The sequence below is a fragment of the Lissotriton vulgaris genome, chromosome 3_1 (genome assembly GCF_964263255.1).
Source record: "Lissotriton vulgaris chromosome 3_1, aLisVul1.2, whole genome shotgun sequence".
Lineage (NCBI taxonomy): Eukaryota > Metazoa > Chordata > Amphibia > Caudata > Salamandridae > Lissotriton > Lissotriton vulgaris.
In genome coordinates this window covers 980641033-980668507 of record NC_141689.1, presented here as the reverse complement: position 1 = coordinate 980668507, position 27475 = coordinate 980641033, and the positions used below count along the sequence as shown (strand labels likewise).

Sequence of the window (27475 nt, the reverse complement as noted above, 5' to 3'; positions counted from 1 at the left end):
GCGGTACAAAATTCGCACAGTGCGGCACTAATGAATAACATAGTTCGCAAAAAATACAAAACAACATTAGACCTTTCTAATGGGTTCTTTTGTCAGAATATCGCACCTGAAAGCAGGTATTTAACCGCTTTCTCAATAATGGGGTCACAGAAAAATTTCTGCAGACTCCCACAGGGATTCAAGAATAGCCCAGGATTATTCTCAGCCAGAGTAACAGAGTTACTACAAATGTATGACGATGAGGCATTATCTTATGTCGATGACATCTATCTCACAGACGACGACTTGGATACTCACTTGAAAAGAGCGAACACTATAATACTTGGGTTCACAGCAGAGGGTTACAAATTCAACTTTAAAAAGTCACGAATTGCCCATCTAACTGTCCTATTTTTAGGATACGAATTATCAAGTGAAGGCAAAAGCCTAGCGGACAATTTTCAGAGAAGTGTGCTGTACTCCAAGCACCAAAAACGCTGAAGAATCTACAATCGATACTAGGCTTCCTGAATTTCGGAAGAACTTATATTCTCAATTACGCAGAGAGGGTTAAACCTCTCTACGAATTAATAAAACCTGATTTTAAACCAATCAACTGGACTCAGAAACGCACAGAAATTTTGAGATCACTGCAAACAGACATGTTAGCTAAAACAAAATTAGAAACACGTGACAATACACGCAATCTTGTAATCAGAGTCATCCCAGGAAGATGCGGATTCACGTACCTGACCTCTAATAAGGGAGAAATGGTACCAATAGCATACAAATCACATTTGTACACACAAACAGAAAAAACATTCAGCCTTAATGAAAATACTACGAAAGCAGTTCAGGCGGCTATAGCAAAAGAAAGAGCCCTAGCCCAAGGGAAAAGGATAACTGTTTTTACAGCAGAATCGGCCTTTGAGGCGTTATTCAGCCCAGTTAATCTAAAAACGGTGGCACTAGATCCTAAATGGATACAGTGGGAAAATTCTCTTGCTGCAGAAGACGTGACATACTATTTTGTCCCGAACATTAAAAAACTGAATGATTTGAAATATGAAAAAGAATATCCTCTGCCAATTGAAATTCTGCCTCTACAACAGTACTCTTGTATAATATATACGGACAGATTTGTTCAACATTACAATGTAGAAGATAAATCCTACAATGCAGCCTGCGCGATTGTTAAAGGTCGCTGGCTCTGTGGTAAATTCAGACCAAAAATAACAAAAACTGAATCACTACGAAACTGTTCGGCCCAGCGAGCTGAAATCAGATCTTTAAAGATGGCGCTTGAGAATGCCGAAAGTGAATTCCCGACACTAATAGTTTCCGATTCGCATTCCTGCGTCGAATCTTACAATTATGATTTGCAGAAATGGGTTCAAAACAATTACAAAGATGAGACAGGTGCAACAATCAAGCATAAAATGCTTTGGAAAGAGATAGTTCTTTTACAAAAAGAACTACAAAAGACTCACGTGGTACACACTCTGAGTCATCAACGTGATGGCGTTCACGTTGCACGGAATTCATTGGCTAATACAGCCACAGCGGAAGCAACTCAACCGGCTTCCGTAGCCACAAAAAAGCGTTCAGAAAAATACATAGACGGGGAAACCATGCTGGCGGTAAAAACGTCCTCAAAGGGCGACTGTGCAGCACTACCCGTGAATTATCCACTCAATTATACATCCGTAATTGACGCAAACTCCGTTCCTTTTGCTCGAATCCCTGGAGTGGGGGATAGGGTAATTCCAAACATGAACAGGAGAGTCTTATTAATAGCAGACGCACACATGGGTGAGGGTCCAAGGCACAAACAGATCAAAGAATCTCTGACGGAATTACAATCAGAATACTGGTGGCCGGGGATGAGCATGCAACATTATAAATTTGCAAAAAGCTGCCCAGGCTGCGACAGAGATTTTAGCAGTGAGCCGACCGGAGTAGTGCCATGGCCATTAGAATAAATAGCGGAAGGCTATCTATAAGTAAAATCCAGCGTCCCATTCATTCCTTTTAGGACTGAACTCACTTAAAAAATACAGACCCCATCGTTCGGCTGACGCCAGAACTGTTGTAAAAGATTTGCGAGTCTTTATCGGCACATACGCAATTGCCATGCTACATTCTGACCAGGGTCCCGCTTTTAGCTCTCGAGCTTATAAGGAGGCCATAACCAGCATGGGCATTGGATTGCGGTACTTTTGTCCCTTCCATCCTGAGGGAAACGGATTGTGGAAAGAAAAAACCGAGCCATAAAGCAATCTATAACGGCAAAGGTATTAGGTTCGGGTGATGGGTGGGTCCAGCATTTAATAAGTGTCTAACGTAGTCTTAACAATCTGCCAAGAAATTCTCTAAAAGGTTTCAGCCCATACGAACTATTGTTCGGAACTAGAATGTATATTCAGGACTTGGATAGTCAGTCTTCAGTGGTGGAATAGAAGAAAAAATGCTTTGACATCAAAGATCGTTTGGCTGTTTAACAGGACTTAAATGAAACAAGAAAAGCCCTGAGCCCTAAAGATAAAACAGCCAACAACCACTGAAGATACACCACCTGTCCCAGCCAGACCTGTCTGGATTCCAAAGTTTAGGGATCTGGTCAGAGAAAAGATCGCGGTGAAGAAGGAATTTGAGCCTTCTTACAGAAAAGCAGTACCTGTCTTAGCCATCAACGGAACAAGATCAGTTGTACTACCGCCCATTGCTGGTAAAAAGGAGAACCGAGTTGTATCCATCGACCTGGTAAAACCACAGTCATGTGGCCAATAATAAGTAGTAAGCCCAGTGGACTCCCAAGAAATAGCAGAATACCAAAATTTGCTACAATCCAAGAGGTTCAAACTGAGAGACTAATCACATTCGATAAACCTGCAGTAAATAAAAAAGGACTATGCAACAATGCCATGGAACTTGTGCTTCTTGAAACCCAAATTGAAACAGTTCGTCAAGAAACACCAGTCTACAACGATGTAGCCTCAGAATGTGCTGATGAAAGAAAAATTGAAAAAACAATTCCAACAATTGACCGAACTGCATCTGGCTACTTCATCAATTTCGATAACTTTTCTGTAGATCCAAGCGAACCAGAAGAAACGCCAGCAACAAAAACATTTAAAGACAAAGCAACAGAATTCTTTCATCAACTCGAAGAAACCTATCTGATTTCTCCATGGATTGAATTTTGGATTGTGTTTGGTGTACTTTTCCTCCTGCTTTGGCTCAACATGGTACTTTGTTTGGGAAAATTCATTGAGGGAGAATACAGTACAATGGACACAGCAAGTCAGAACATCAACTTGGTCCTAAAGCCACACAAGTCATCTCACATCGAGAAAAGAGAACTATCATCAGTGAATGTGACAGCCATTCCAATACCCGGCGGGGTAGTTTGGGACAAAACGGATTACGAAATATATGGCCCGGTCAAGCTCTTGAAATATCCACATCAATTCAAGGTTTCATTAAGTGACTTTGTAAAACCAAGTACATTTTCTGATGATTGGGACTTTGAGAGCTTTAATAATATAATGTCAGATTTAGTAATGTCAGCAAAATTTACAGAACATGATTATTTACAGGGTTCATCTAACTATGAACAGATGTATTGCTACAACCACTATGCACACCACTATTTCCATAAATCTGCTCAACCTAGAAATGTTTTTAAATATAATCAATGGGAACATTGTGCAACACCACCCAAAAGCAGTTCAAAAACATTTTGAGAAATTCCCATACTTCTCAGGGTTTAACACAAGTAATACAGAAACATTTTATTATAAATTGTTAGATAAAACAGGGACAAAAAACATGCTGACAAATACTAAACTGATTCATTCGGAAATGTTTTATGAAAAAATGATTACTTTTGGTTTTGATTTCTGGAAAAATAAAATTGAAACAAAAACAATCTGGGGAACAAAAGAATGGCAGGGCCAAGGATTAGAAGCATTATTTCGAGCCTGCATGATCCCAGAACAAATAATGTTCTTGAATGACACAATTCAACAGACTACCTGTCTTGGCCTAGCCAAGATAAAAGACTTAAACAAACTGTCTATTCCAAAGCCAATACCTGATAACACAACCACAGATATTAAGATAGACATATCCCAAATTTTACATCAAAACAGAACACCTCCTGAATGGAAAAAGTGGGTAATCTGGCCAACAGACACAAATAAATGTCAAGATAGATTCCTGAACAAAATACAGGGATTAAAAATGACCAGACCAGACCCTAGATATTCCCAGAGACAACATCCATGGATAGTAACAACATACAGTGTAGGGAAATTATGCCTTGAATGGCTACAAACATCCACACTGGCAGAAATTAAGCAACACTTGACTTTACTTAAAGACGGTGCTGACTTGCGTGATTTCATAATGGGACCACGCAAACCGCATCAAAAACGTTTCATAGCGGCTAGTGTATATGCGGCGTACAACGAGGCATGGAAAGTAATGCAAATTGAAACAGCAGAGAAAATACGAGAAATTGATCATGTTAACTTGGAAAAATCACTTTCTGTTGTGGACAATGGGTTAATGACTGTGTCCATTTTTTTTTTTTTTTTTTTTTTCTGAGCTGGGATGGTGCAGTGAGCTAAAAAACGGTGATGGATCAAGCCCTGATCTCTTGACTGGGTAGGAGTATTCTGCATCATTCAGAAACTCTGTCCATCACCTTTTCCAAAATCGATTTTGTCCACACTAAGTGTGGGAGGGTATACTCAGACGTGAGTCCCTTGCTCATTGCACCATTAGGATTCAAGCAAGCCGGGCCGACGACGGCTGAAATGCTAGAAACCGGTCCCCGGAAGCTTGTCTCCTTCCCAGTATAAGAATTGGCTTGGTAGTTTGGTTTGCCCTGTTCCCATCATGCACTGGGACAGGAACAGACTAATTTGCATGTAGCCAGGTTCTGAGCTGGGATGGTGCAGTGAGCTAAAAAACGGTGATGGATCAAGCCCTGATCTCTTGACTGGGTAGGAGTATTCTGCATCATTCAGAAACTCTGTCCATCACCTTTTCCAAAATCGATTTTGTCCACACTAAGTGTGGGAGGGTATACTCAGACGTGAGTCCCTTGCTCATTGCACCATCAGGATTCAAGCAAGCCGGGCCGACGACGGCTGAAATGCTAGAAACCGGTCCCCGGAAGCTTGTCTCCTTCCCAGTATAAGAATTGGCTTGGTAGTTTGGTTTGCCCTGTTCCCATCATGCACTGGGACAGGAACAGACTAATTTGCATGTAGTCAGGTTCTGAGCTGGGATGGTGCAGTGAGCTAAAAAACGGTGATGGATCAAGCCCTGATCTCTTGACTGGGTAGGAGTATTCTGCATCATTCAGAAACTCTGTCCATCACCTTTTCCAAAATCGATTTTGTCCACACTAAGTGTGGGAGGGTATACTCAGACGTGAGTCCCTTGCTCATTGCACCATCAGGATTCAAGCAAGCCGGGCCGACGACGGCTGAAATGCTAGAAACCGGTCCCCGGAAGCTTGTCTCCTTCCCAGTATAAGAATTGGCTTGGTAGTTTGGTTTGCCCTGTTCCCATCATGCACTGGGACAGGAACAGACTAATTTGCATGTAGCCAGGTTCTGAGCTGGGATGGTGCAGTGAGCTAAAAAACGGTGATGGATCAAGCCCTGATCTCTTGACTGGGTAGGAGTATTCTGCATCATTCAGAAACTCTGTCCATCACCTTTTCCAAAATCGATTTTGTCCACACTAAGTGTGGGAGGGTATACTCAGACGTGAGTCCCTTGCTCATTGCACCATCAGGATTCAAGCAAGCTGGGACGACGACGGCTGAAATGCTAGAAACCGGTCCCCGGAAGCTTGTCTCCTTCCCAGTATAAGAATTGGCTTGGTAGTTTGGTTTGCCCTGTTCCCATCATGCACTGGGACAGGAACAGACTAATTTGCATTTAGCCAGGTTCTGAGCTGGGATGGTGCAGTGAGCTAAAAAACGGTGATGGATCAAGCCCTGATCTCTTGACTGGGTAGGAGTATTCTGCATCATTCAGAAACTCTGTCCATCACCTTTTCCAAAATCAAAAAAAAAATTAATGACTCTGTCCTCCAGAATATATTCACTGGACAGTATTGTATCATCTGCTATCGATATAATAGATCAGGACTTGCTAATGTTACAACATGGTCAGTCCCAATTACGTTCTATTGTACAGCTAGGCTGGACGTTGCAAAACCTGCGTTCTGGCTATGTGCCATGGCGTTTAATCAACACAACGTCATTGTTTTCTATCTTTAACCTTACTGATAAACAAATCAGTTTGGCACAAAAAGGAGCAGACTATACGATTCTGAGCATTGAAAAACTCGAGAGATTACCATTGACAATGTCAGAAAGACCGGTCATTGAATGGATAATACACGGAATAATCACAATTCCGATAACAACTTTCCAATTTAAAAAATGCCAGGAGTATATACCAGTAGGCCAGTATGAAAGGTTGGGTAAAGGGTACATTAAGTCATCATGGAAATTGCCTTATACACACACATGTTATAGTGACAAGGACAAAAATGTATTTCTTAGTGGTAATAATTGTAAACAGTCACTAAGCGGTATAATTTTGTGCCAAGGTATTAATTTACATGGGGCCTGTGAGGGGACTTCAAATAACCTTTCATGCCACCAGCACGGCATACCTGCAACACAGATAAAGCCATTCTTTACACAACTTTCTAATGGGAGTTACATTCTAATAACGGACCACAGCTATTGTGGCATGGTGCCAGGGAAAGCATATCTCGTAAGCGTTAGTTCCATGGTCACTTGCTGTATGCAAGTATTGTATCCAAACGGCCCTCAAGATACTGAGGCGACGATTTGGCCTCCGTTGAATATCTATTCTATACAAATTGATACTTTAAGCAGAATGAAGTCTGTGCTTTTACAGACAACAGTGCCTATGACATCATCAAAAGAAACGTATGATCTGCAAGTTGCAAGGACGAAAGCAAAGATACATACCCTTTTATCAACAAATTGCCCCGTGCATTTCGTAGAAATGCTAAGCCAAATCCTAAACATGTGAGATGCCTGTGGTATCACACATGTATTTAAGACAATTTTTTCGGGACTGTTAACACCCTTCGAAGCAGTCCTGGGCATCTTCCCGAATTTTGTCCATTCTGTCTTTGGCGGCCTACCACTACTTTTGGGACTCGTAGCAGGAATTTTATTTTTAGTCCTTCTGCTCCGATATGGCAAGCCAAGTCGCAGACAAGACTCCAGCAACAATGGAAGAAACGATCCTAGCTATACGCTAACGGGACCGCATAACTAAAGTCCTTGGATTAGCCCGGCTAAGAGATCTGAATATGACCTGGTTTCTTTCATTCAGACCTATATGGCAGAACTGCATCCTACCTGTGCTTCGATGTATGCTATGCGGAGAAGAATGCGTGTTGGACACCTGTCTTACACTACAATCAGCTGTACCAATGGATGTCGATACCTTGCTAAGTCCTGTAACTGCTCATGAATCGTGTTGCCCCCAGCGGTTACCAATCCTGATGACGGCATTCGTTGAAACTTCACCACTACGATTAGGTGGGAGTGCAGCAAGAAATGAGAGCAACATCACCCAGGTCCGACCTTCTGTGAGTATTGCTGATCCAGACACCGATGATAGCAATCATTCTCACGACTGCCCGGTTACAGCTTTATCATCCTTGGTCGAACTTTCACCTGAAGCTGTAGACTGGTTTTTTTGCGCATCTATCTCAAGTAATGTTCTCCCCTGAACCAAAAGAATAACTTTTTTGCGAACCGGCACACAGCGTTCCCCTGAACCCTGAATTCGGCCTTCAGCTTTGATAAACTAAAGCTACTGAAAACATTTGGAACTATTTTTTGCCCCTGAAAATGAAATTATTTTTTCCAAATTCCAAAATATTTACCTTTTTCTTTGGCACATGTACTCTGCTTACAGTAGAACTATTCATAAAGAACAGAGCTTCTATTTTTAGGAACTTTAGAGACAATATTACCTCAGCCTCTAGCACATCTACAGCAATTGCATTTATATGTGATGAAATAGTCTCGCCCTTCTTTTCTGTATTGAGACGTTTCATGTGTAATTTTTCGCAAATCGTTCAGCTAAATATATATGCAGTTTTTAGTGAATGATTATACTGCTTAAAAAACGTACAGTACCTATGATCTTTTCATGTATTCCGCATACACCATTTCGAATGCAAAATGTATTTTGGGGTGGGTTGAAATACACATGCAACTTTATTGCTTCGTTTTAGTAATTGATGGACATTAGATCGTGGAGTGGGTGTAGTGTTTTTATCTAGGAACCTGAATCAATATTACCCTTTTATGCCCTTACACGGCTATAATCAATAATATCCATATAATGGCATAAGAATCAGATCCATATTTCAGTAAATCGCCCTTGCAGTCCAAAGCACAGCAAAAGCCACTTCCTTAGATTCCTAGAAAGCACAACAAGTTCTTTCAACACACCAAACCTCCAGCAACCTGGGAAATCCCCATATGCTTTGTTTTGATTTGTAATAGAACTCCTGAGAAGCACTGTAAGAACGGCCAGTTCTTAGTGACATCTTTATTGACGTCTTATGTCCAACCTTACGTCAAACCCGGCACCTTTCAGGTATAAATATGCCAACGCTGCCTTAAGCAAACACACAGTGGTGAATATTGGAGCCGAGCAGCTATCTACTTTCCGAGAGCCCAGCAGATGCGAGAAGCCCACGGACGCTGCCCCTCCTCTTCGACGCGCTGAGAAAGACGCTGTCTTTTCTCCTGCCGAGAAAATCCAGCCTCCAGCGTTTCCAGCCTACCCTTGCGGGTGACTGGGATATCGAGTCCTGAGAGAGAGATACCAGACCTCATACATTCTATTCCCAAGGTACAGTGCTGACTAAACCCTTATAGAGAATTCTTGAACCAGATTCTTGGCAAAACCTACTTAACTTAAACTGCTACTTATTTACTCCTTCCCACGTATTAGGCTTAGATCAGATACATCGGGGTAGGCGTATTTAGAAGCACCAGTTGAGCACGTTAGCTAATGTATATATGTATGTATATATTTTATCCATTTTAAAGTATCATATGGCTAAGAAACCATATCAATGCTTTTACAGTATAATTTCATAATACTCCTGGTACTGTGCGCACTTTACTTTATAATAAGTATTGCAATTGTGGCAATTCATTTCTCTTGCATGAGAAGGAAGACTGCTCAATAAATAATTTCTTTTATTGAAAACGCCCGTCCCTCCATTCTCTGCACCCTGGTGAAACTAAGAATGCACGTCTGACTGAGTGAAATAATTGTCTATTGTTTTCACACAACTCTAGAGATTTATTCTTATTCCGAGGGAGCAAAGTTGTCATGTTTATGCGGTTGTCGGAAGCTGAATCCCTTCTTGTCTGAGCCAGGGAAGCTGATCCCTTCCTATTCAGTCAAGAAAGTTTCCAGTGACCTCTGAGCTAGCTGGCGCAAACCTAAATTAAGTCTAACATAGTCAGTAGAGACCTAGAAGACTTCAGTCCTACGTCTACACTGCTGTTTATGTTATTCCAATGCGCAGGGCCTATAGGGATGATGCATGGTCCCTGTTAACTGAGTATTTCTTTTTAAGGCTGTTTTTTTCCTTTTGGGTGCACTAGGCTTCCAAAGCCGGATTGAAGATTTATAGACCAGGAGTGAAAGATGAAGATGAGAACAAGGGGTGGTTTGGCTGGATGTGGGGCTGGTCAGGTGATTCAAATCAACCTCAGCAAGAAACCAAATCTGGAAGTGAGTAGTCTTTATTTTATAAAATTTTTGTTTCAGTTTAATTTGTAAATTAAATGAATGTGTTGTTCATATTTTGACGTTTACCTCATAATGTTGTGAGACTGATGTTCTTAAGATTCACATTATAATGTTATATATTGAACCAGGTGAATATGGACCATATTGCAGCTGACTAGGGAACATTTTACATATTCATTTTAACTGCCGCACTGCTGATGCTTAAGAGACCAAGAAAGCTTATCAATCTGCCATTTTATGATGTATCTTGGTTCCAAACCCATCAATTTTTGTGAACTGGTTTTTCAGATTTTAGTTTTAAAACAGAGAAATGAAATTGAACTTCAAAGAGGCAGACTACAGCTCCACGACTGAGTATTGCTCCATTACAGCTGTTGAAAACAATCTTTGATAATAACTACTGGAGTGGAGTTGCAGTGAATAACGGCATAATGAGAAGTCTGTGCAGAAGAGTGAATGACAATCGGACCCATTGTAACGAAAAAACTAGAAACCGTTTTTTATTCTGTTTTTGCAGACTTGCATTTAGTACATAATGATTATACAATTATCACTTTTTGTCATTTTGTCAATTAAAAAAAAATACAAGATTCTTAGGCGAACACTGCTATAATGCTGCCAGTCAGCTTTTAGTTCAACTACTGCAGGATACTAGCTCAGTGAAGTAACCTAGACTATTTCTCAAGATGCTGCTTCCATTTTTTCGGTCTATGAATCTCTCTCAATAAGCTTTCTCTCCCTGATAAGGTATAAACTGGTCATATTGTGGTATTTATTGGGGCATTTTGTGCCAACTGTTTTATTTTTACAGTTTCAAATATTACATTCAATATGGTAGGGCTTTAGGGCGCAAACTGATTCTCTCTTTTGCTTTTTCTGTCTCTCAATTCTTTTGAGTGCACCCTTCGCCCGTCCCCCTAACAAAATGGAGTGCCACTTCCTTGCGGATCGGGGCCCGTTTTGAAGTGTATCAGACACCTCTATGAAATCCAAAAGAAAACAGCGTTCCTTCAAAAACGCAGCGAGGGCCACACCAAGCATGCTTAAAAAGATTCTTTATTTCAAGACTGGCATTACGCGTTTCGAGTCCTACGACCCTTAATCATATGCCACTTGCTGTTTTGTCAGTGGGTACTTTTGTTCTTAAATAACGTAACTCATAGGACATCAAAGAAGGACACCGTCCATTCTCCCAGTTAAAGGTGCAGTTCATTGTTGTTTTTTAAAAAATCACCATTTGTTGGTAGTGCAGCAAAGGTAAGTACAGTTTTTTTATCTAAGGTTGCCTTTTAACCCCCAAAGTGGTACTGTATCCATGTATATCTTCGTTGCAGTTATATGTTAATCCATCACTTTGCAGGTGGGGACTTCAACTCCCAAAATACATCATAATTGCACCTTCCACATCTTCAAGGTCGATTTTGGCAAAACCGCACTTATATAACTGCAACCGAGTGCTACATTTGCTTCAAAGCATAATACCATAACTCAGTTGCAATATACTTAAGTAATGTCTCACTACCACTGAGTTATTAAAACAGCCAGTTTGTCTTTCCACGTCATTATCCAAAGCATGAGGTGCATAGGAAAATTCCTTTCGCAAATCCTAGCTGCTAACAAGTCCATTCCCCAAGTTTGAGACAGGCCTCACTCGGTAGACTCTTCCATCGAAAACTTTGTTCCTGAAAAGTATCACAGCCGGAGGGCACTCCTTGCATAAGCTCCAGAAGCTTATGCAAGGAGGGGTTAAAAAGCAACCTTACATAAAAAACTGTACTTACCTTTGCTGCACTACCGACAAATGGTGATTTTTTAAAAAACAACAATGAACTGCACCTTTAACTGGGACCTGGGAACAAAACCCAGGCCTCTATTGAGGGCCGTCTAACAGACGTCTGTTAGACGGCCCTCAATAGAGGCCTGGGTTTTGTTCCCACATATCGGAATGAACATTTTGAAACCCGACTAGAACTGGCTAGATTTATCAGGAAGGTGAGACTACACTTCTTTTTCATTGACAAAGAGAGATCAGAACAAGAGGAAGCAATGACTAACACAGGGCTCAGACCGAAGTCTACTTTTAACCCACCAACTCATCTTATGCCGACCCATGTGTTAGCCTTTGAACAGGCCATTGAACGAGATATCGAGGAGTTGTTCAAACAAGACAAAAGAACATTCTGCAATCTCCCCAAAGCGGAGCACCAGGCCCTTAAATCATTGTCGGCTGACAAGTCAATAACCATCAAACCAGCCGATAAAGGCGGGGCCATTGTCATTCTTGATACTGAGACATATCGAGCTGAATGTCTTCGACAATTGAGTGACGTAAGATCTTACCGCCTTTTGGATCAGGATCCAACGGTGGATCTACAAAGAACGATTCGGAACATGACGGAGGAGGCACTGACTGAAGGATGGGTGTCCGAGGCTAAATTCCTCAACACAGAACATCCAGTGATCCCCTAGTTCTACATCTTACCGAAGGTGCACAAGGAGCAACGCCCGCCACCAGGTAGACCGATCATCTCGGGCATCGGGTCGATCCTAGAACCCCTATCGACGTTTGTTGACCACTTCTTACGCCCAATGGTCCAAACGATGCCTACTTACTTAAAGGATACCACCGACGTCTTACGTCTATTACCGGACCTGAACTTTGATGTCACAACTGACCTTTTGGTCTCGTTCGATGTAGAGGCCTTATACACCTCTATACCTCAGGACGAAACCCTGGAAGTTATCCATTCTCTGCTTGACACCAATGAGATAGATACCATCACTCCGGTGCACTTCATCATGGCCTGTGCAACTCTAGCTATGAAGAAGAACTTTTTTAAGTTTGAAGACAACATATACTTACAAGTGTCTGGAACCAGTATGGGGAGCGTTTATGCCCCCAGCCTGGCAAATCTTTATGTACACTACTTCGAACAACGACATGTCCTGACCGAGTCCAATCCATACTTTGAGCAGATAAAAACCTGGAAACGATATATCGACGATATATTGGTGGTATGGCGAGGCTCAAGAGCTAGTTGTCAGGACTTCCTAGGATGGTTGAACAGCAGAAATGCTTTCTTACGCTTCACCATAGAAATTGGCGGCAACAGCCTGGCTTTTCTCGACCTCATGATTAAGGCCACTACTACTGGTTTGCAGTCAGAACTGTATAGAAAGCCTATGTCCAGAAATTCCCTCCTGTTATATGACAGCTATCATCCTAAGTCTCTACGGGACAATTTGCCGTTTGGGCAATTTCTACGGGTACAAAGAAATTGTTCCACTGGCACAGCTTTTAAGTCACACTCTACTGCACTCAAGACTCAACTTGTCAACAGAAAATACCCTCCCCGTCTGGTACATCGAGCCATGAAGCGGGCTAGTAACAACAATCGAGCAGCATTATTGGAACCAACCACTCCGAAAGCACCTCTGGAAAGGCTCACTTTTGTACACACTTTTGGTACACTATCCAACAGTATCAAGAAAGCGGTGAAGAAACGTTGGTCGATCTTGAATTCAGGATCCCACTCTATCCAACAGCCGTTGTTCTCCTTCAAGAGAGGACCCAATTTGAGAGACAGAATGGTCCATACTAGACCACGAGAGGTAACCCCCAGAGCAGTGGGCACCTTATGGGACTTGCCTCCAGTATCCGGCCATCATCCATGTGGCACATGCCAATCATGTGCTCAAACGTCCAAAACCACAGAGATTGACATCGGGACGTCCAGGCCCTGGAGACAAGTGAGATTCACTAACTGTAACAGCGACAAATTAATTTATTTGATCACCTGCCCCTGCAGGCTCAGATACGTGGGGATGACCACTCAAAAGATCAAGGTGAGGCTGTCTGAACACAGAAGTACCATCAACTGTAAGAGGCAGGCTAACAGGCTTACCACCCAGTTCATCACCTTGAACCACTCACCCACGTCATTCAAATGGACGGTCCTAGAGAAACCGTTCATTCCATCACACGTCACCAATGTGAGCAATTTTCTGCTTATGAAAGAACAAAAATGGGTTTTGAAACTTGGTACTGATCGAACAGGGCTGAACGATGACATACCCTGGTCCTCGTTCTGATATAATCACCTGATCAATACTCATTCTGGTGACCAATACATGAGTGATCAACAATATCCTCTTTCTATATGTGGTAAATCCGGTATGCAATACAATCAACTAGACTGTTTCTCAGCCTTAGGTGACTGACCAACATCCTTAGTCATCTAGGACAATTTGAACGTATAGGGGCTCAGTTTGAGCTTTGATTCCACCTTCATCGCCAAGAACGCGTAGTTAACACTCCAGCGCACACTGAAGGTCGACGGCACCGCCGTTTATTTACTAAATTTTACCATGACAACGCGGGGGATGCGCGCGATTGGTCTAATCCCCTCTGGGCTGAACCAATCCGAACGCTCGTGGCATTACCAACGCGTGACGCGGCTTTTTCGCGCGCCACGTGACGGCCTCGACCAATCAGGAACAGTGTAATAAAAATGTGAGTAAACAGACCGCCGGTACCTCCCCAGACGGCACAGATGCCGCGTTGGAGTACCGACGGATAGGTAAGGTCCCCTTGAACGCTTTCAACGTTCCCTTTCTTTAATTGATCCGGCTGCAGCGCGCAACTCCCCGGGACGCATACACCGCGCGGTTGTTTGGCAAGACGGGTTCACATCACGCCACACCGCTATACTGAGAAGGTTTGTCTTTGGGCATTACAACAACAGGCTTAGACTATGGGCACCTTAGAGCATACAGAATGGCATCAATACCTCCCGTGGGCACACGCTCTTTACCATAAAAGAACAACAGGCCTAGACTATGGGCTCCTTAGAGCGCACAGAATGGCATTAATACCTCTCGTGGGCACACGCTCTTTACCATAAAATAACAACAGCAGCTTTGCAATCATAGATCCAGGTGGGCACATTGACTTAATAGGTTTGGAGCGGATATAACATCATTTATATCGTTCCGCTCGCCATGCTAGTACATTATAAACAATGAAATTCCCGTATGTACTAGCTTCACACTAAGACAGAATTTCTCGGCAATAATTAAACCTTTTGTTGGCATGTTTATGGTGAGTGATTCAATGGTTTGAATTTATTCAACTTTTACAGAGCGGTGCTTCACCTATGTCCTGAGCCGCAGCCAGGTGGGGTGAGGTCTTTACTTCTCATAAATCAGGTAAGAAGTAGTTTGTGAAATTTGAAAAGTTTCAAGTTCCAGAAGAACTGGTAGGCACTAGTACGAACAGTGTGTTTGGTCTTATTCTTTGGATATAGACCTCACCAATGTCGATAATTATCAATGGTGAAAAAGAAGGTTTATTGTGGACAGGTGGCGGGTGATGTGCTCATGCCATGCATTTCTTTTTCAGTCTACTACTGAATTTGTGAGAAGACTCGGAACAAGTACACCTAGGAGGTCCAGGTGACACTTCTATAAATATCTAAGTTGTTCCTATAATCTCTTCCTTTTTAAAGAAAACACTTCTTCACACTTTAGGGTTTTTTTTGTTTGCAGTAGCGTTATTTTTAGGTCCTGAAGAAAGCAAGGCCACATGGCCATTAATTGCTGAAACATGTCGACCATGTTCCACCACTAGACAGTTTATAAATTTTCCCTGTCTTGGCTATTTTTAACATTGGTGTTGGGAGCTATACCCTATTAAAATTTCTTTTGCTCCCTAAACCAATTTTATTCACCTTTTCTATATTTTTTGGTATCACTTTGTTCTTTGCACTGCACACTTTTTCACCCCGTCAGTTACATCACCAGTACATATTTTTCCAACTCAAAACGATCATGCCCTGACCAACAGGAAGGTTAGTCCTTTCCTGTTAGAGAAAAGATCAGGTGCGGTGTTGGTCCTCGGAGCCCCAAATGATGAAGGGTGGTTCCGAGTGGTGACTGATGGGTGCCAGAGACCAGACACTAACTTGACCTGGCTTTTGTAACTTTCAGTTGTACGGCTAGTGGTAACAACTCACTACTACTGTCCCCAATAATTACCTGTTGGAATCCTGACCCTCTGATACTTTTTTGTGATAAACACCTGTTAGACCTGGCACCTTGGCGTGAGTTTCCCTTCCACTTCTTGCTGATGTGCCTCCGATGTTTTGCTGGTTTTCCGATACTCAGGGCCCTGCGCCACGGCCGACCCGTGCCGCAGTGCAAGTGCTCCCTACTGTAAATTGTACATGCGATTGGTATCCATGATTGGTTCATTGGATTTACTGTTAGTCCCTAGTAAAGTGCACTAGGAGTGCCGGGGCTTGTAGATGCCAATACTGCTAGTGGGCCTGCAGCGCGGGTTGCGCCACCCACTGAAGCAGCCGTAAAGATGTGCCTGGGGACTGCGACCGCAGAACCCGCGTGCGGTCTCGTACTGTCACGCTAGCTGGGCGAGTGCACCCACTTGCCAGCCCCTGAACCTTCCCTTGACTACATATTAGTCACCCCTATGGTAGGCCTGCGGGCAGGGTGCGTTGTAGGTGTAAGGTAGGACAAGCCCTGATGTGTGTGGCATGTCCTAGTAGTGACTTACAACCAAAATCGTATTTCACTATTGAAGACTACCTGCTTCCGTTAGGCCAGACTGAGCTGCTGGAATTATTACACCCTATAATCCCAGCAGGCTCAAGGAGCATGGTAGCGAGTCTTGTTTAGTATGCCTGAACTCAGGATGATAAAATATTTCTTGTAGTCAAGTTTATTTTAGTATCCTGTGTTTGCAAATGCTACTTTTAGAAAGTTAGCATTTGCTTGCCTAACCATTTCAGCCCGCCTCTGCTGGTATGTGTATCTGACTGTCTGGGATGTGTGAGTGACAGGGCTGGGGGGATGACAGGTGGTGAATGCGCAGGTTACACCTTAGTGGGAGGTAGGAGTGGCTCTTGACTCTGGATCTTGCTGTGCTCTGCCACCACAATGCTGGCTCCACCCTCCTGGGGAGCGACTGATGACTCAGCCGACACCTGGCCCAGGAAGGGCGAAGCCCCCATCAACAAGGTACTCTGGCTACCCCTGTCCGCACAATGCTGGCTCCACCTCCTGTGGGGCGTCTGATGCGCCTGCCCCTCACACTGAAAGCAGAAGCCGGATTACACCCGTCGGAGTGCTCAAGGACTGAAAGTGGCTATGCAAAGGCCCCCCTGGCCTGCGAGAACAAAAGAAATACAGTATAAAAGAAGGAGCCCTGCTCCTTGAAAGTTAGATCCAGTTTGGGCTACAGAAGGAACTCTGCCCGACGAGAAGGACCGTGAAGGACAAGGAAGGGTGCTGTCTCTTGCCTGTGTCTGGTGCCTTGCTGCCGAAGGAGAGGAAAAAGGAAAGACTACGAGAAGACTTTTGCTTTACAAGACTTTGTGCCAAACTCTGCTGAAACGATCTCCAAGGGCTTGCTGTGAACTTGCCCCCTGACCAGCGCCCCAGGACCAGTGGGCGCTACATCCTGAAGAAAGCAACTGTGGGTGCTGCTTATCGCTGCAGTACCGACGGAGGAATCTCCTCCAAGGCAACGACATCCACCTGACCACCGTGACCGGGGCCCAGAGCAACGTGAGGTCCAGCCGCCGCTGGCCCGAACACCGTGACCGCAACTGCACCGGGAGCCCGAGAGCAAAGTGAAGGAGGACCTGTCCGGTCCGAGCTCCCGAGTTGACTGCGCCACGAGCAGCCAATCCACTTGCGAAGACGGACAGTCGCCCTGTGAGAATCCTCCTGGTCGGTATCCTGCCCGACAGCTCAGCTGTGAGCGCGCAGCTACCACCGGCACTTGGCTGGGTACGTCCTGCACTTGAGGACCGTACTGCCACTTGCCGCCACCACACAGCCGCCGCCTCCAGGGTCGGAGCGGACGACGAGGAAAGGACCCTGCCGCCACAGAGCACCGCTGCCCCGGATGACCCGTGACCTGCTCGGCTGAGAGCCGCAACGAACAGCGACCCCGGGAAGGCAACGCGACGTGGGACAGCTCCCCTGGAAGCCGCCCGCTCCACAAGAACTTTGTTGAACCGGCCAGAAGGCCCTAAAGAACGCTTATTGCTAGAAAGAACTGTGGCAACTTGAACTAAGTAACCTGGAACCGCTATTTGAAAGTTTGACGACTGTATTCACAAGCCTGCTTGAAATTTATATAAAGATATATATTTTTACAGAATACAGTTTGGTGTCATTGTGTGGTGGGTTGGTTGTGAGGGTGTAATATTGCAAGTGTTTAACCCTATGTGCCCCAAAGATTAGCCTACGACTGCTTAAGCCACACTACCTAGAGGGTAAGCAGAGGTTGTCTGGAAGGTAACCCTCAGCCCTGACGAGGAAGAGAGAGTCCCTGCTTGTCGCTAGTGTTGCACTGCGCCAACTAGAGCCTCCCCCTTCCTACAACACCTAACATACACCACCAGCGGCACAGGGGTGGGCTGGGTGCACACACGGTGTCGGGCACCTAATGCAAGTAAATGGAGGAACTGTTTTGAAAAACAGCTGTACGCATTGGACCAGAGGCTGCACGAAGAACACCAGTGACAGCAGAGGTAAGTTGAGATGCTGTAGTTCACAGGGACACCTTATGCATCCTTCAGAGGCATATTTTATTATACAGTGTCTCCTTCTGTATAGGTTTATGTTTTTATATTTCATGTGACCAAGACCGCTGAGTCGATCGAAATGCGTTATGGCAAACTGAGGAAAATAAAGAGTAGAAGCTCCAAATAGCAACAGCCTCGATCTTGTGTGGAAGTGAGATATCTGCTCACACAGAAAGGAAATGAAGGAGACTATCCCCAGCCAAACTGAGTACGAGGGGAATAAGAGGACACTATAAGTGAGAAAATGGGGTTCTGTTGCAGTACCCCTCACAGTTTTTGCCTGGTATATGGTGCAACATTGACTGATAGTGTTCTGGTCCCTGCTAATCAGGTCACCAGCACCAGTGTTCTTTCCATAAAACTGTACTTTGTTTGGCACAATTTTAGTTATGCCCGTAAGTCCCTAGTAAATGGTACCCCTGGTACATAGGGCATTGGGACTGAAGAGGGGACCCTAAGGCTGCTGCACCAGTTGTGCCACCCTAGGGACCCCTCAGCCAGGCCACACAAACTGCCACTTTAGCCTGCATGCCTGGGTTAAGAAATACGACAAAATTGACATGGCACACTGCCATGTGTGCCATGCTAAACAGCACTGCCTCAGGTATAAGTAAGTCACCCCTCTAGCAGGCCTTCAAGCCTTACGGCCGGGTGCACTATATCTTAGGTATGGGCATATCTGCATGAGCAGCTATGCACCTACAATATATGTCTATTCTTATATATTGTAAGTGCCAAGGAGCCATAGAAATTACATGGGCTGGGAACTTGACAACTCAAGTACTCCAGTAACATGATCACTTCCATGTACCCAGGAGTGTTTGGTATCAAACAACTCAATTTAATAAACCCACACTGATGCCAGTGTTGGATTTATTAAACCATATACTCAGAGGGCCCCTTAGAGGAGCCCCCTGAAAACATGCCAACCCTCGTGTGTTCATTGACTGCTTCTTGTCAGCCTGCCACCACCAGACATGTTTCTGGACCTATGGGGTGAGAGCCTGTTGCTCTCAGGGCCCAAAAACAAAGGCCTTTCTGGGCAAAGGTGTCACACCTCCCCTAGGCAGGCCCAGTACACGACAGGGAAACTTCAAAGGCCTGATGCATTTATAATGCGACCCCCCCAGCCTCTGCTGCTAGCAGGGGATAGCAGTTCCCGGTTTAGACCTTGTTCGTCTCTTTGCATGGGTGGCCTACTCGGCTGACCCTTTCTCTTCTTTACCTCTGCATCACCTGTTTTTATCTGCTTCTAACTTGCGCAAAACTGCTGTTGCTTTTCACTTTTGGAATCGAGATGTTTCCATGACACCGCTGATATCAACCCCAACGTTTCGTTACTGGCCTGGCTGTTCTTTAGACATGCCTTCTGTCCCTTTTTGGGATTTATGACTTTTTTTAATCTTCTGTTTCTTCTCGGGCATGGGTTTCCGGACTATCCTCTCTGGGTTGTTTCGTGCGGAGGTTGGTGTTCTCTTATAATTCTTTTCCGGGTTGTTTCCTTCTCTTCGTGCAAGTGTGGATTCAATTCCACACCTTGGTGGGTTTGTTTCCCTTGTACTAATGAGGATACCAAATATGATCTTGGGTGACACTAGGATCCTCACTCACAAAGTTATGTGGCTTGTTAGCAGGGTACAAGTTGTTCAGTGGAAATGAGAACTTCTTTTGCTCTGGACTCTACGTTTGTTAGGCTGTTGGCACCACCTCTCCATCTGTCACTTTGGTTCTTTACACTGGTTCTTTGGTTGGACCTTCACTTATGGTATTGGTCTTCCCATGCTATATTCTCCGTCTTTTGTCAGCTGGTTCACATCTTTGCTTATTCTTTCTTTTAAGATGGCAACTAGCTATTTAATTAGGCCCTCCCGTGTTGGCCTCATTCAACTTGACCCCTTTTTCTGGTCCTCCTTTGCAGTCTTTAGTTCTCTATTCTAGTGGGGTTGTTTCTCCCCTGTTGTTCTTCATTCAATTGTCTCTCGACTGCCTGATCGTAACCGTACAGTCGATAGTGTTGTTTTCTTTCTTCTAATAGTTTTTTCAGGGGTGCGTTCTTTTCCTACACCCCCCCCATATCCCTATTATACTGTGTCATATGGCTAGTTGCTAGCTTGCTGTTTTCCCATCTTCGGCCCATGACTGATGTTGTGGCCATTTCTATGTACCCTTCTTAGGGACATTTTATTATATAGTGTTACTTTCTGTATGGGTTTATGTTTTTATATATCATGCGACCAAGACCGCTGAGTCGGTCGAAATACGGTATGATGGACGTAGGTAAATAAAGAGTAAAAGCTGCAAATAGTGTCTCCCTTGATCTTGTGTTGATTCAGGAGATTTTGGAAGATATATATATATATCACCTACTGGCGGTCACCAGTAGGTAGTTATAGTTAGGACCTAATTTCCATAGGAAATCCGCAACATTCTATTTGGAATAACTTTGGCGCCGGTGGACGAATCTTCGTGAATTTCTCCAAGAAAATTGCCTGCTCCGCTCCTTCCCTGAAAGTTTGGGGGTGATTCGTGAAGCAGGGGCAGAGAAAAAAGGGGGGTCCCAAAACGTGTTTTCCCCATGCAATTTTCCATAGGACCTTTAGCCAGGGCTACAGCCCGAACGGCTGAACGGAATAACACCAAATTTGGCAAAAAGGTAGATTTCGGTTCGCAGATCACGCTTTTTGTTAAATGGTGTAAATCCTGAGAAAATCCTGAGTAAAATCACAAGTATATCTATAGGAGCTTACCGTACTCTGTACTCTACTCTGTAAGGTATGCGTACCTTCCCGAGCATGAGCTGTATGCTGATTGGATGTCAACTGTCTGTCAACACTCCAAACCAGGAAGTGTTGGCAGCCATCTTGTGGCACAAGAAAGCACTCAGGGGTCCCACAAGGACCCCCAAGGCCAAAACATTTTTTTTTTAAATCACGGGTTACGCGTACCCCGTGAAAAGAAAAAAAAACGGTCTGTTTTTTTTAAATTAGCCCCCGGGGGGACCAAATCTCGGGGGCATATTTTAAAAAAAGTGTGGGGGGGGCCAATCCCTCCCCACACTGCCCCGGGGACCGCCACCCCCCCGGGGCAAAGTAATTATGTTAGCGGGGTGAGGTAATAGAAATTTTCAGGTAGCTAATGTGTCCCCCACTCACACCCCGTCCATGCACCCATGTTCCATGTATGTTGTGTAATTCCTTTTCCGTGCATGCCACAAAGACGCATATGCATTTGCGTCCAACGTTAACATGTCAGTTATTCAGTCCACCCAGAAAACCACGTTAATTTAGCTTTTAGGCCTATGGTGCCAACGTCTTTACATGGTACACTTTTACATAACGCGAAGCACACGTTTTCCACGTTTCTCTGGCTCCGTCGAGCCAGGCCCTTAATTGAGGCTCCAAGTCTTTTCTGCCTCTGAAAGCTGCAGTTTAGGTATGCATCCCTGACCTCTGCCTTACTTCCTGCCCAGCGAAGCGGTGCCCGGCTCAGCTTGGCCTGCCAAGACAGTATTTTGCCTACAGTTATCTGCTCAGCCTCCTCAATAACACATTCCAGTCTAGTGAAATAGGTAAACATATACCCGGCTGCAGAGCAAAGGGCCCAGCTTCCTGTCCTCCTTGCAAGTGATTTACAGAACCCGATACCATGGTAGGCCTATAGCTCCTCGCATTACACCAAGACACGTATGCACGCACTAGCATTCAGTATTGAACGGCCTCTGCCCGAGAGACCTTTTACTTCAGACGATACATCCTCCAAACATGAGATACCAGATATGTTATAGGTACAGGTCATTCTGACACCCCAGACACCAAGACTCTTCTACTAGAGCTAAAGTCAAGCCCCCAGCTTTCCCCAGTTACACGTCTATATCACGTCATGCCCAGTTGCGCGCGCATCTGTAACAAAGGTTTCTGCTGACCCTGCAGGAATTCACTATGTATCCACCCACTTATGACACTTCTTGTGACGTATTCGGTACACGCCTACGTGTACGCCCTTTTACACGCCTCCTGTTACGCACATGTGTTCTTATCTTTTAGTTTTCACTTGTTACGCCTACTGTATTCATTTCAATTATACTGTTTTACTATATTTAATGTGTGATGTTAATAAAACGTTGAATGTCCCTTCCTGAACCTTAGTGGTGATGGAACCCGATGTCCCATGCCTCGAGGCATTTCATTAAAGCCCGTATGACTCAGATACCACGGACTCTGCCTCTCATTTGATTGAGCTATCCTTATTGTTATTTAATGTTTGGAAAAATAGTCCGGTAATATTATTTACCACATAATCTGGCGCCCGAATAGGGACCCCTCCCCTTCATCACGCGCCGGCGATGTACGCAGGCCCCTGACCCTTCTACAGCTGTGATGGAATTCCGTGCACACCGGCGGGTTTTCCTGCTATCTCCCTCAGGCCCACGGAGGAGACGGAGACTGCAGTCCGGCATCCAGACGAGGCGGTGAGGAATGCGGAGGATCCCGACCAGAGCCCCAAGTCGAGAGAGCAAGGTCCGAGGTATCCGGAGGCCCACCTGTTCTGAAGCGCATGCGTAGGAGAAATCGTAGCCCGATGCAGTCCAGTCCAGTTTCCGAGGCCTTCAGTTTCTGCTTCCCGGTGAGTACCGTTGCTGGGAACGCATCTAGACGGGTTCATTAATTTGTGCCCGGTCAAGACCGGTCTGGGTACACAGACCTGGTCCAGACGTGTTCACTTAGGTGAATACGGTAATAACGCGTCTCTTAATGGGACCGGTATTGTCTGTACTGTTTTAGCAGTGCATCTAGTGATTCAGTATTCTAGTATTGTTTCTCGAGATTTTCAGAATTTGTGTCTTCTATGTACCAGGTAATATCAGTCGGAAAATGTTTCAATGTGTTTGTCGTGGTATGAATGATTGTTTGCTATTCATTACTGTGTTTATTGTGTTCACGTTCAAGTCAGTTCAAAAATGCTGCTGTTCTCGAAATTACGTCAGATAGGAACTAGGAAAGGGATACTCGAAGAAGCAGTTCCCGTCCCGCCTAGGGACACTCCCGGACATTTTATGTACCATAATCATGGCTTAGATGCCATACTGTACCTAGATTTGTGGGTGGATTACACAAAAGATCTGGAAGAAAAATATAGATGGCCTGTCTCAGGGACATGGGATGCTGATTGCATCATGAGAGTAGAAGAAGCATTATGGAAAAAGAAAGCCAGACAATCCCAGAAAGATGCCATAGAATTGTGGCGTAAAGAAGCGCATAGAAGAACAGAGAAAGAAATCAGGAAAGCAGAGAAGAATCTGAAAATGCTAAAGAAAAGGAGTTACTAGAAGAAGGTGAACGAGTTAGAACAGAACAACAAGACAGACAAAGAAATGCCCTTATTACAGGCATGTATCCTGTTCTTGCCGAGGGCCTGCCTAGGGCGACCCCGGAAGTACCCTGTAACTTGCCACCACCATTGGTCCCGACTAAACTCCGTCACAAACAGACTGCAGCGGACATTTTCCTTTCTTCCTATTTAGATGATGTAGCTCCAGAATACACCAATGTACGCGTACCACCTGCTAATAATATACATCAGCTTATTCAGCCTGTTCAAGACACGTTACCCCCACTCCCTCAAGACTCGACTCCCCCACCCATTGTCACTTCCCATCCTGTCACTACTACTGCTACTGTCCCTCCTGCTATCGGTCCTACCAATCCTTTTTCTACACTTACAACCCAGAGTCTGCCTACATTACCTACACCTACTTTTCAAGCTATGACACCAGTAGTAACAACACAGCTAGTTGATGGTTCCGCTTCCGCTTCAGGAGGCGCCGTAGGAGGTCTCCCCGTCACCCCGCCTCAAGTAAAACTAATGACGCTTAGAGAAGCAGCATTACAACGTACACCCAAAGCTGCGACATTCGCAGCCCTTAGACAGTACCTTACAGATTGCAGATACGATCCAGTACCAGGCGAAGACGAGATGATACTATACTCGATACGTTTACGACGAGTCACAAACTATTTGTCCATTCTACCACATATGAGACAACATTTGGATAACATATACAATTTCATTTGAACAGGGGAGCAACCAGAATGCATTCAAGAGGCCATGGCACACAACAAGGTTGAGACACAAAGAATGATCTTACAGTTTTTGATAAATTGTTTGATAAGGGAACGAGAACGGCCAGGTACAAGCAAAGAAGAGATGGACATCCTGATAAATTGGAGTAACAATATAGCTGATGGTAAACATAATAAACAGAGTTGTATAGAATCCATGTACAGAAAGATCCGTAAAGAAATTGTAGTAATACACGAAAAAGAAAGAGCAGCTAGGGAAGCCGAGAAAGAGGAGAATGAAACCACAGAGGATGAAGATATAGATGATACAGAAGGAGACCCAGATAGAATAGCGTACGTAGGTAGAGCAAGACCTTTTGACAGACCCATTCGCCTTGAAAACAAGAAACGTTTTCTTTCTCCCATACCAGAACAATGTTCTCTTGAACATTTATTCCAAGCCACCGATAAAATACTGAAAGAAAGAATAGGTTACAGTGAACTTAGTACCATGCATGATCAGGAACTAGCACGGTCAGCAGTACAATGGGCTGGAAATACTAGTATATATAAAGATGATTCAGTAGCGCAAACATTTTTGAATCTTTCCCCAGACGAACAGCGCTTAGCTGGTATGTACATGATCCAGCATCTCATTACACTATATGAAAGTCAGCATTCTGATCCAGGTCCCCTATATAGTATACTGGAAGAATTACTCCTAAAAAGATGGAGAGGCCTAGGTACCGATTTAATTAATACCATTCTAGAACAACGCCACAAATACAGAACTTTCCTGACTCCACATTTCGTTCCTGTTCCACCCCCAGTAAGACAACCATTTTATATAGGCAGACAGAATCCCTTACGAGAAGTTCATCCCGTCCAGACCGCAGGGGGTGAGCTTCAACGAGTATTCGTATACACACCCCTGACCAAAATGGAATTATTGGAAATGAAGAAATTAGTGCCCTGTCATGATAAAGATCCAGCAGGATTCCACCGTGAATTAAAAGACATGTTACTCATGGGGGATTATACGTATCCCGACATTCTTAAAATGTTAAAGGTACTGTTGCCTGCCGGCATTTACGAAAAACTTAAGGAGAAAGAATGGGAGGTGGGAGATAAAAAGATTAACTGGACTGAATTAGAAACCGAAGAAAATGGGCGAGTCCCAGGTACTGGTCTCGGGGACAAAGCCAAAGCATTACCAGGATTATTAGTACAGGTCTTGCCTAGGTTACTGACAGTTAAAAAGGAAGACTGGGATGCCATCTCAGCCTGCAAACAGAAACAAGACGAAGACACTAGTGATTTTTATTCCAGATTTGAGAAATGTTTCATTATTAATAGCTGCCTGAAAACAAGTAGTGAATCTTATCCACATCTTTTTGTGACCAAATTAGTTGAGAATTCCTTACCACAAGTTAAAAACAGAGTACTGAAAGTCGAGAGTACATGGCAAGCTAATACCCCTTCCCAAATGCTACAAATGTTACAGTACCACCAGAACCGAATCAGAGAGGAACACGAACATGAGCAGAGACGTATGAAAGATACGAAAATGAAAGTACTAGTTGCCCAGTCCGTTCCAGCAGATGGTCAGAAGAGGGGTGCGACACAGACTAGTCATTCTGCAGCTCCTGTTAAAGGGAATTGCAACTACTGTAAACAGCCAGGTCACTATATAAACGAATGTACCGTTCTGAAATACAATATTGCTACAGGCAGGACGAAAGAAAGACCGCGTCCACCTAGACCAGAACAGGTTCCACAGAATATTCCACAGAACACGCAACCTCCGCAGAATACACAACAGACAGTAGCAGTACCCCAACCCCAGCCTATTGCTGCCACGCAACACGTTACACAGCAAATGTACCAGTATGCACAGTCAGACTACCCCGATTATCAACAGTATTCATGAAACAGCCTAGAGAGGGAGGTTGGCTTGCCCCTTATCGAGGTTCCTGTAGATCAAGAGGGTCCCTATGTATATAGTCAGGTATTAGGGAAAGACAGAAAATTTTTGATTGACACAGGGGCGAGCAGAACTACCATCAGTCACGACGAGGTTCTAGGGGCACCCCTCTCAGGCTCACAGAATGTTTCCCTTGGATTTTCAGGAAAGCCTATTGTTAACAAAGTGTCAAAGCCAGTTCCCTTAGAAGTAGGTCCATTGTCTCGTACTACAGATTTGTTACTTACGAAATCATGTCCTGAAAACTTGCTTGGTATTAAAACGTTGAAAGCACTAGGAGCAGTGATATGCTGTTCTCCGGAAGGAGTGAGATTGTTTTTACGTGATTTTAAAGGACATTATGTGTTGAGAGATTTTGATCCAAGATTGCAGAATGTACCACAGCATTTATGGGCGCAAGGTCCAACTGATGTAGGATGTATGCACGATACACCTTATCGTGTCACTCTCAAACAAGGAGTTGTGCTGCCACGAATCCGACAATACAAGTTGCCACCTGAGGCTGTAGCAGCCTTACTGAAAATTATTGACGAGCTCGTTGCTCAAGGAGTAGTTGTAGAAACTGACTCCAATGTATGTAATTCTCCAATCATTCCGATTCTTAAACGAACTGACCCAAATGCACCACCAGTCTACCGATTGGTGATCGACCTTCGAGAATTAAATAAATGCATAATACCCCAGTACCCAGTGGTCCCAGACATTTCTTCCCTATTGACTGCCATTGATTCCGAAGCAGCGTTCTTTACTGTAATCGATCTCAAGAACGCCTTCTTTAGTGTCCCCATTCATTCGGAAAGCCAGTATCTTTTCGGATTCTCTTTAAATGGCCGAAGCTTCAAATTTGCCCGTGCACCTCAAGGGTTCACGGAAAGTCCTAGTATTTACAGTCAAGCACTGAAATGACAACTAGACTGTATTCACATGCCTACTGACACTGCACTGCTCCAATACGTTGATGACCTGTTAATTACAGCACGGACC

The 27475-nt window shown here is 44.2% G+C and overlaps 1 protein-coding gene across 4 annotated transcripts in view; it reads left to right on the top strand.

Annotated features, from left to right (window-relative positions):
* The window catches only part of VPS13A (vacuolar protein sorting 13 homolog A), a 2146181-nt gene that overhangs the window by 296719 nt on the left and 1821987 nt on the right, over positions 1-27475 (top strand). For all 4 annotated transcript variants that reach the window (XM_086961343.1, XM_086961342.1, XM_086961345.1 and 1 more), the window contains exon 15: positions 9689-9818. In XM_086961343.1, coding sequence (XP_086817469.1) covers positions 9689-9818 — 130 coding nt within the window. The remainder of the gene's footprint in view (positions 1-9688; positions 9819-27475) is intronic.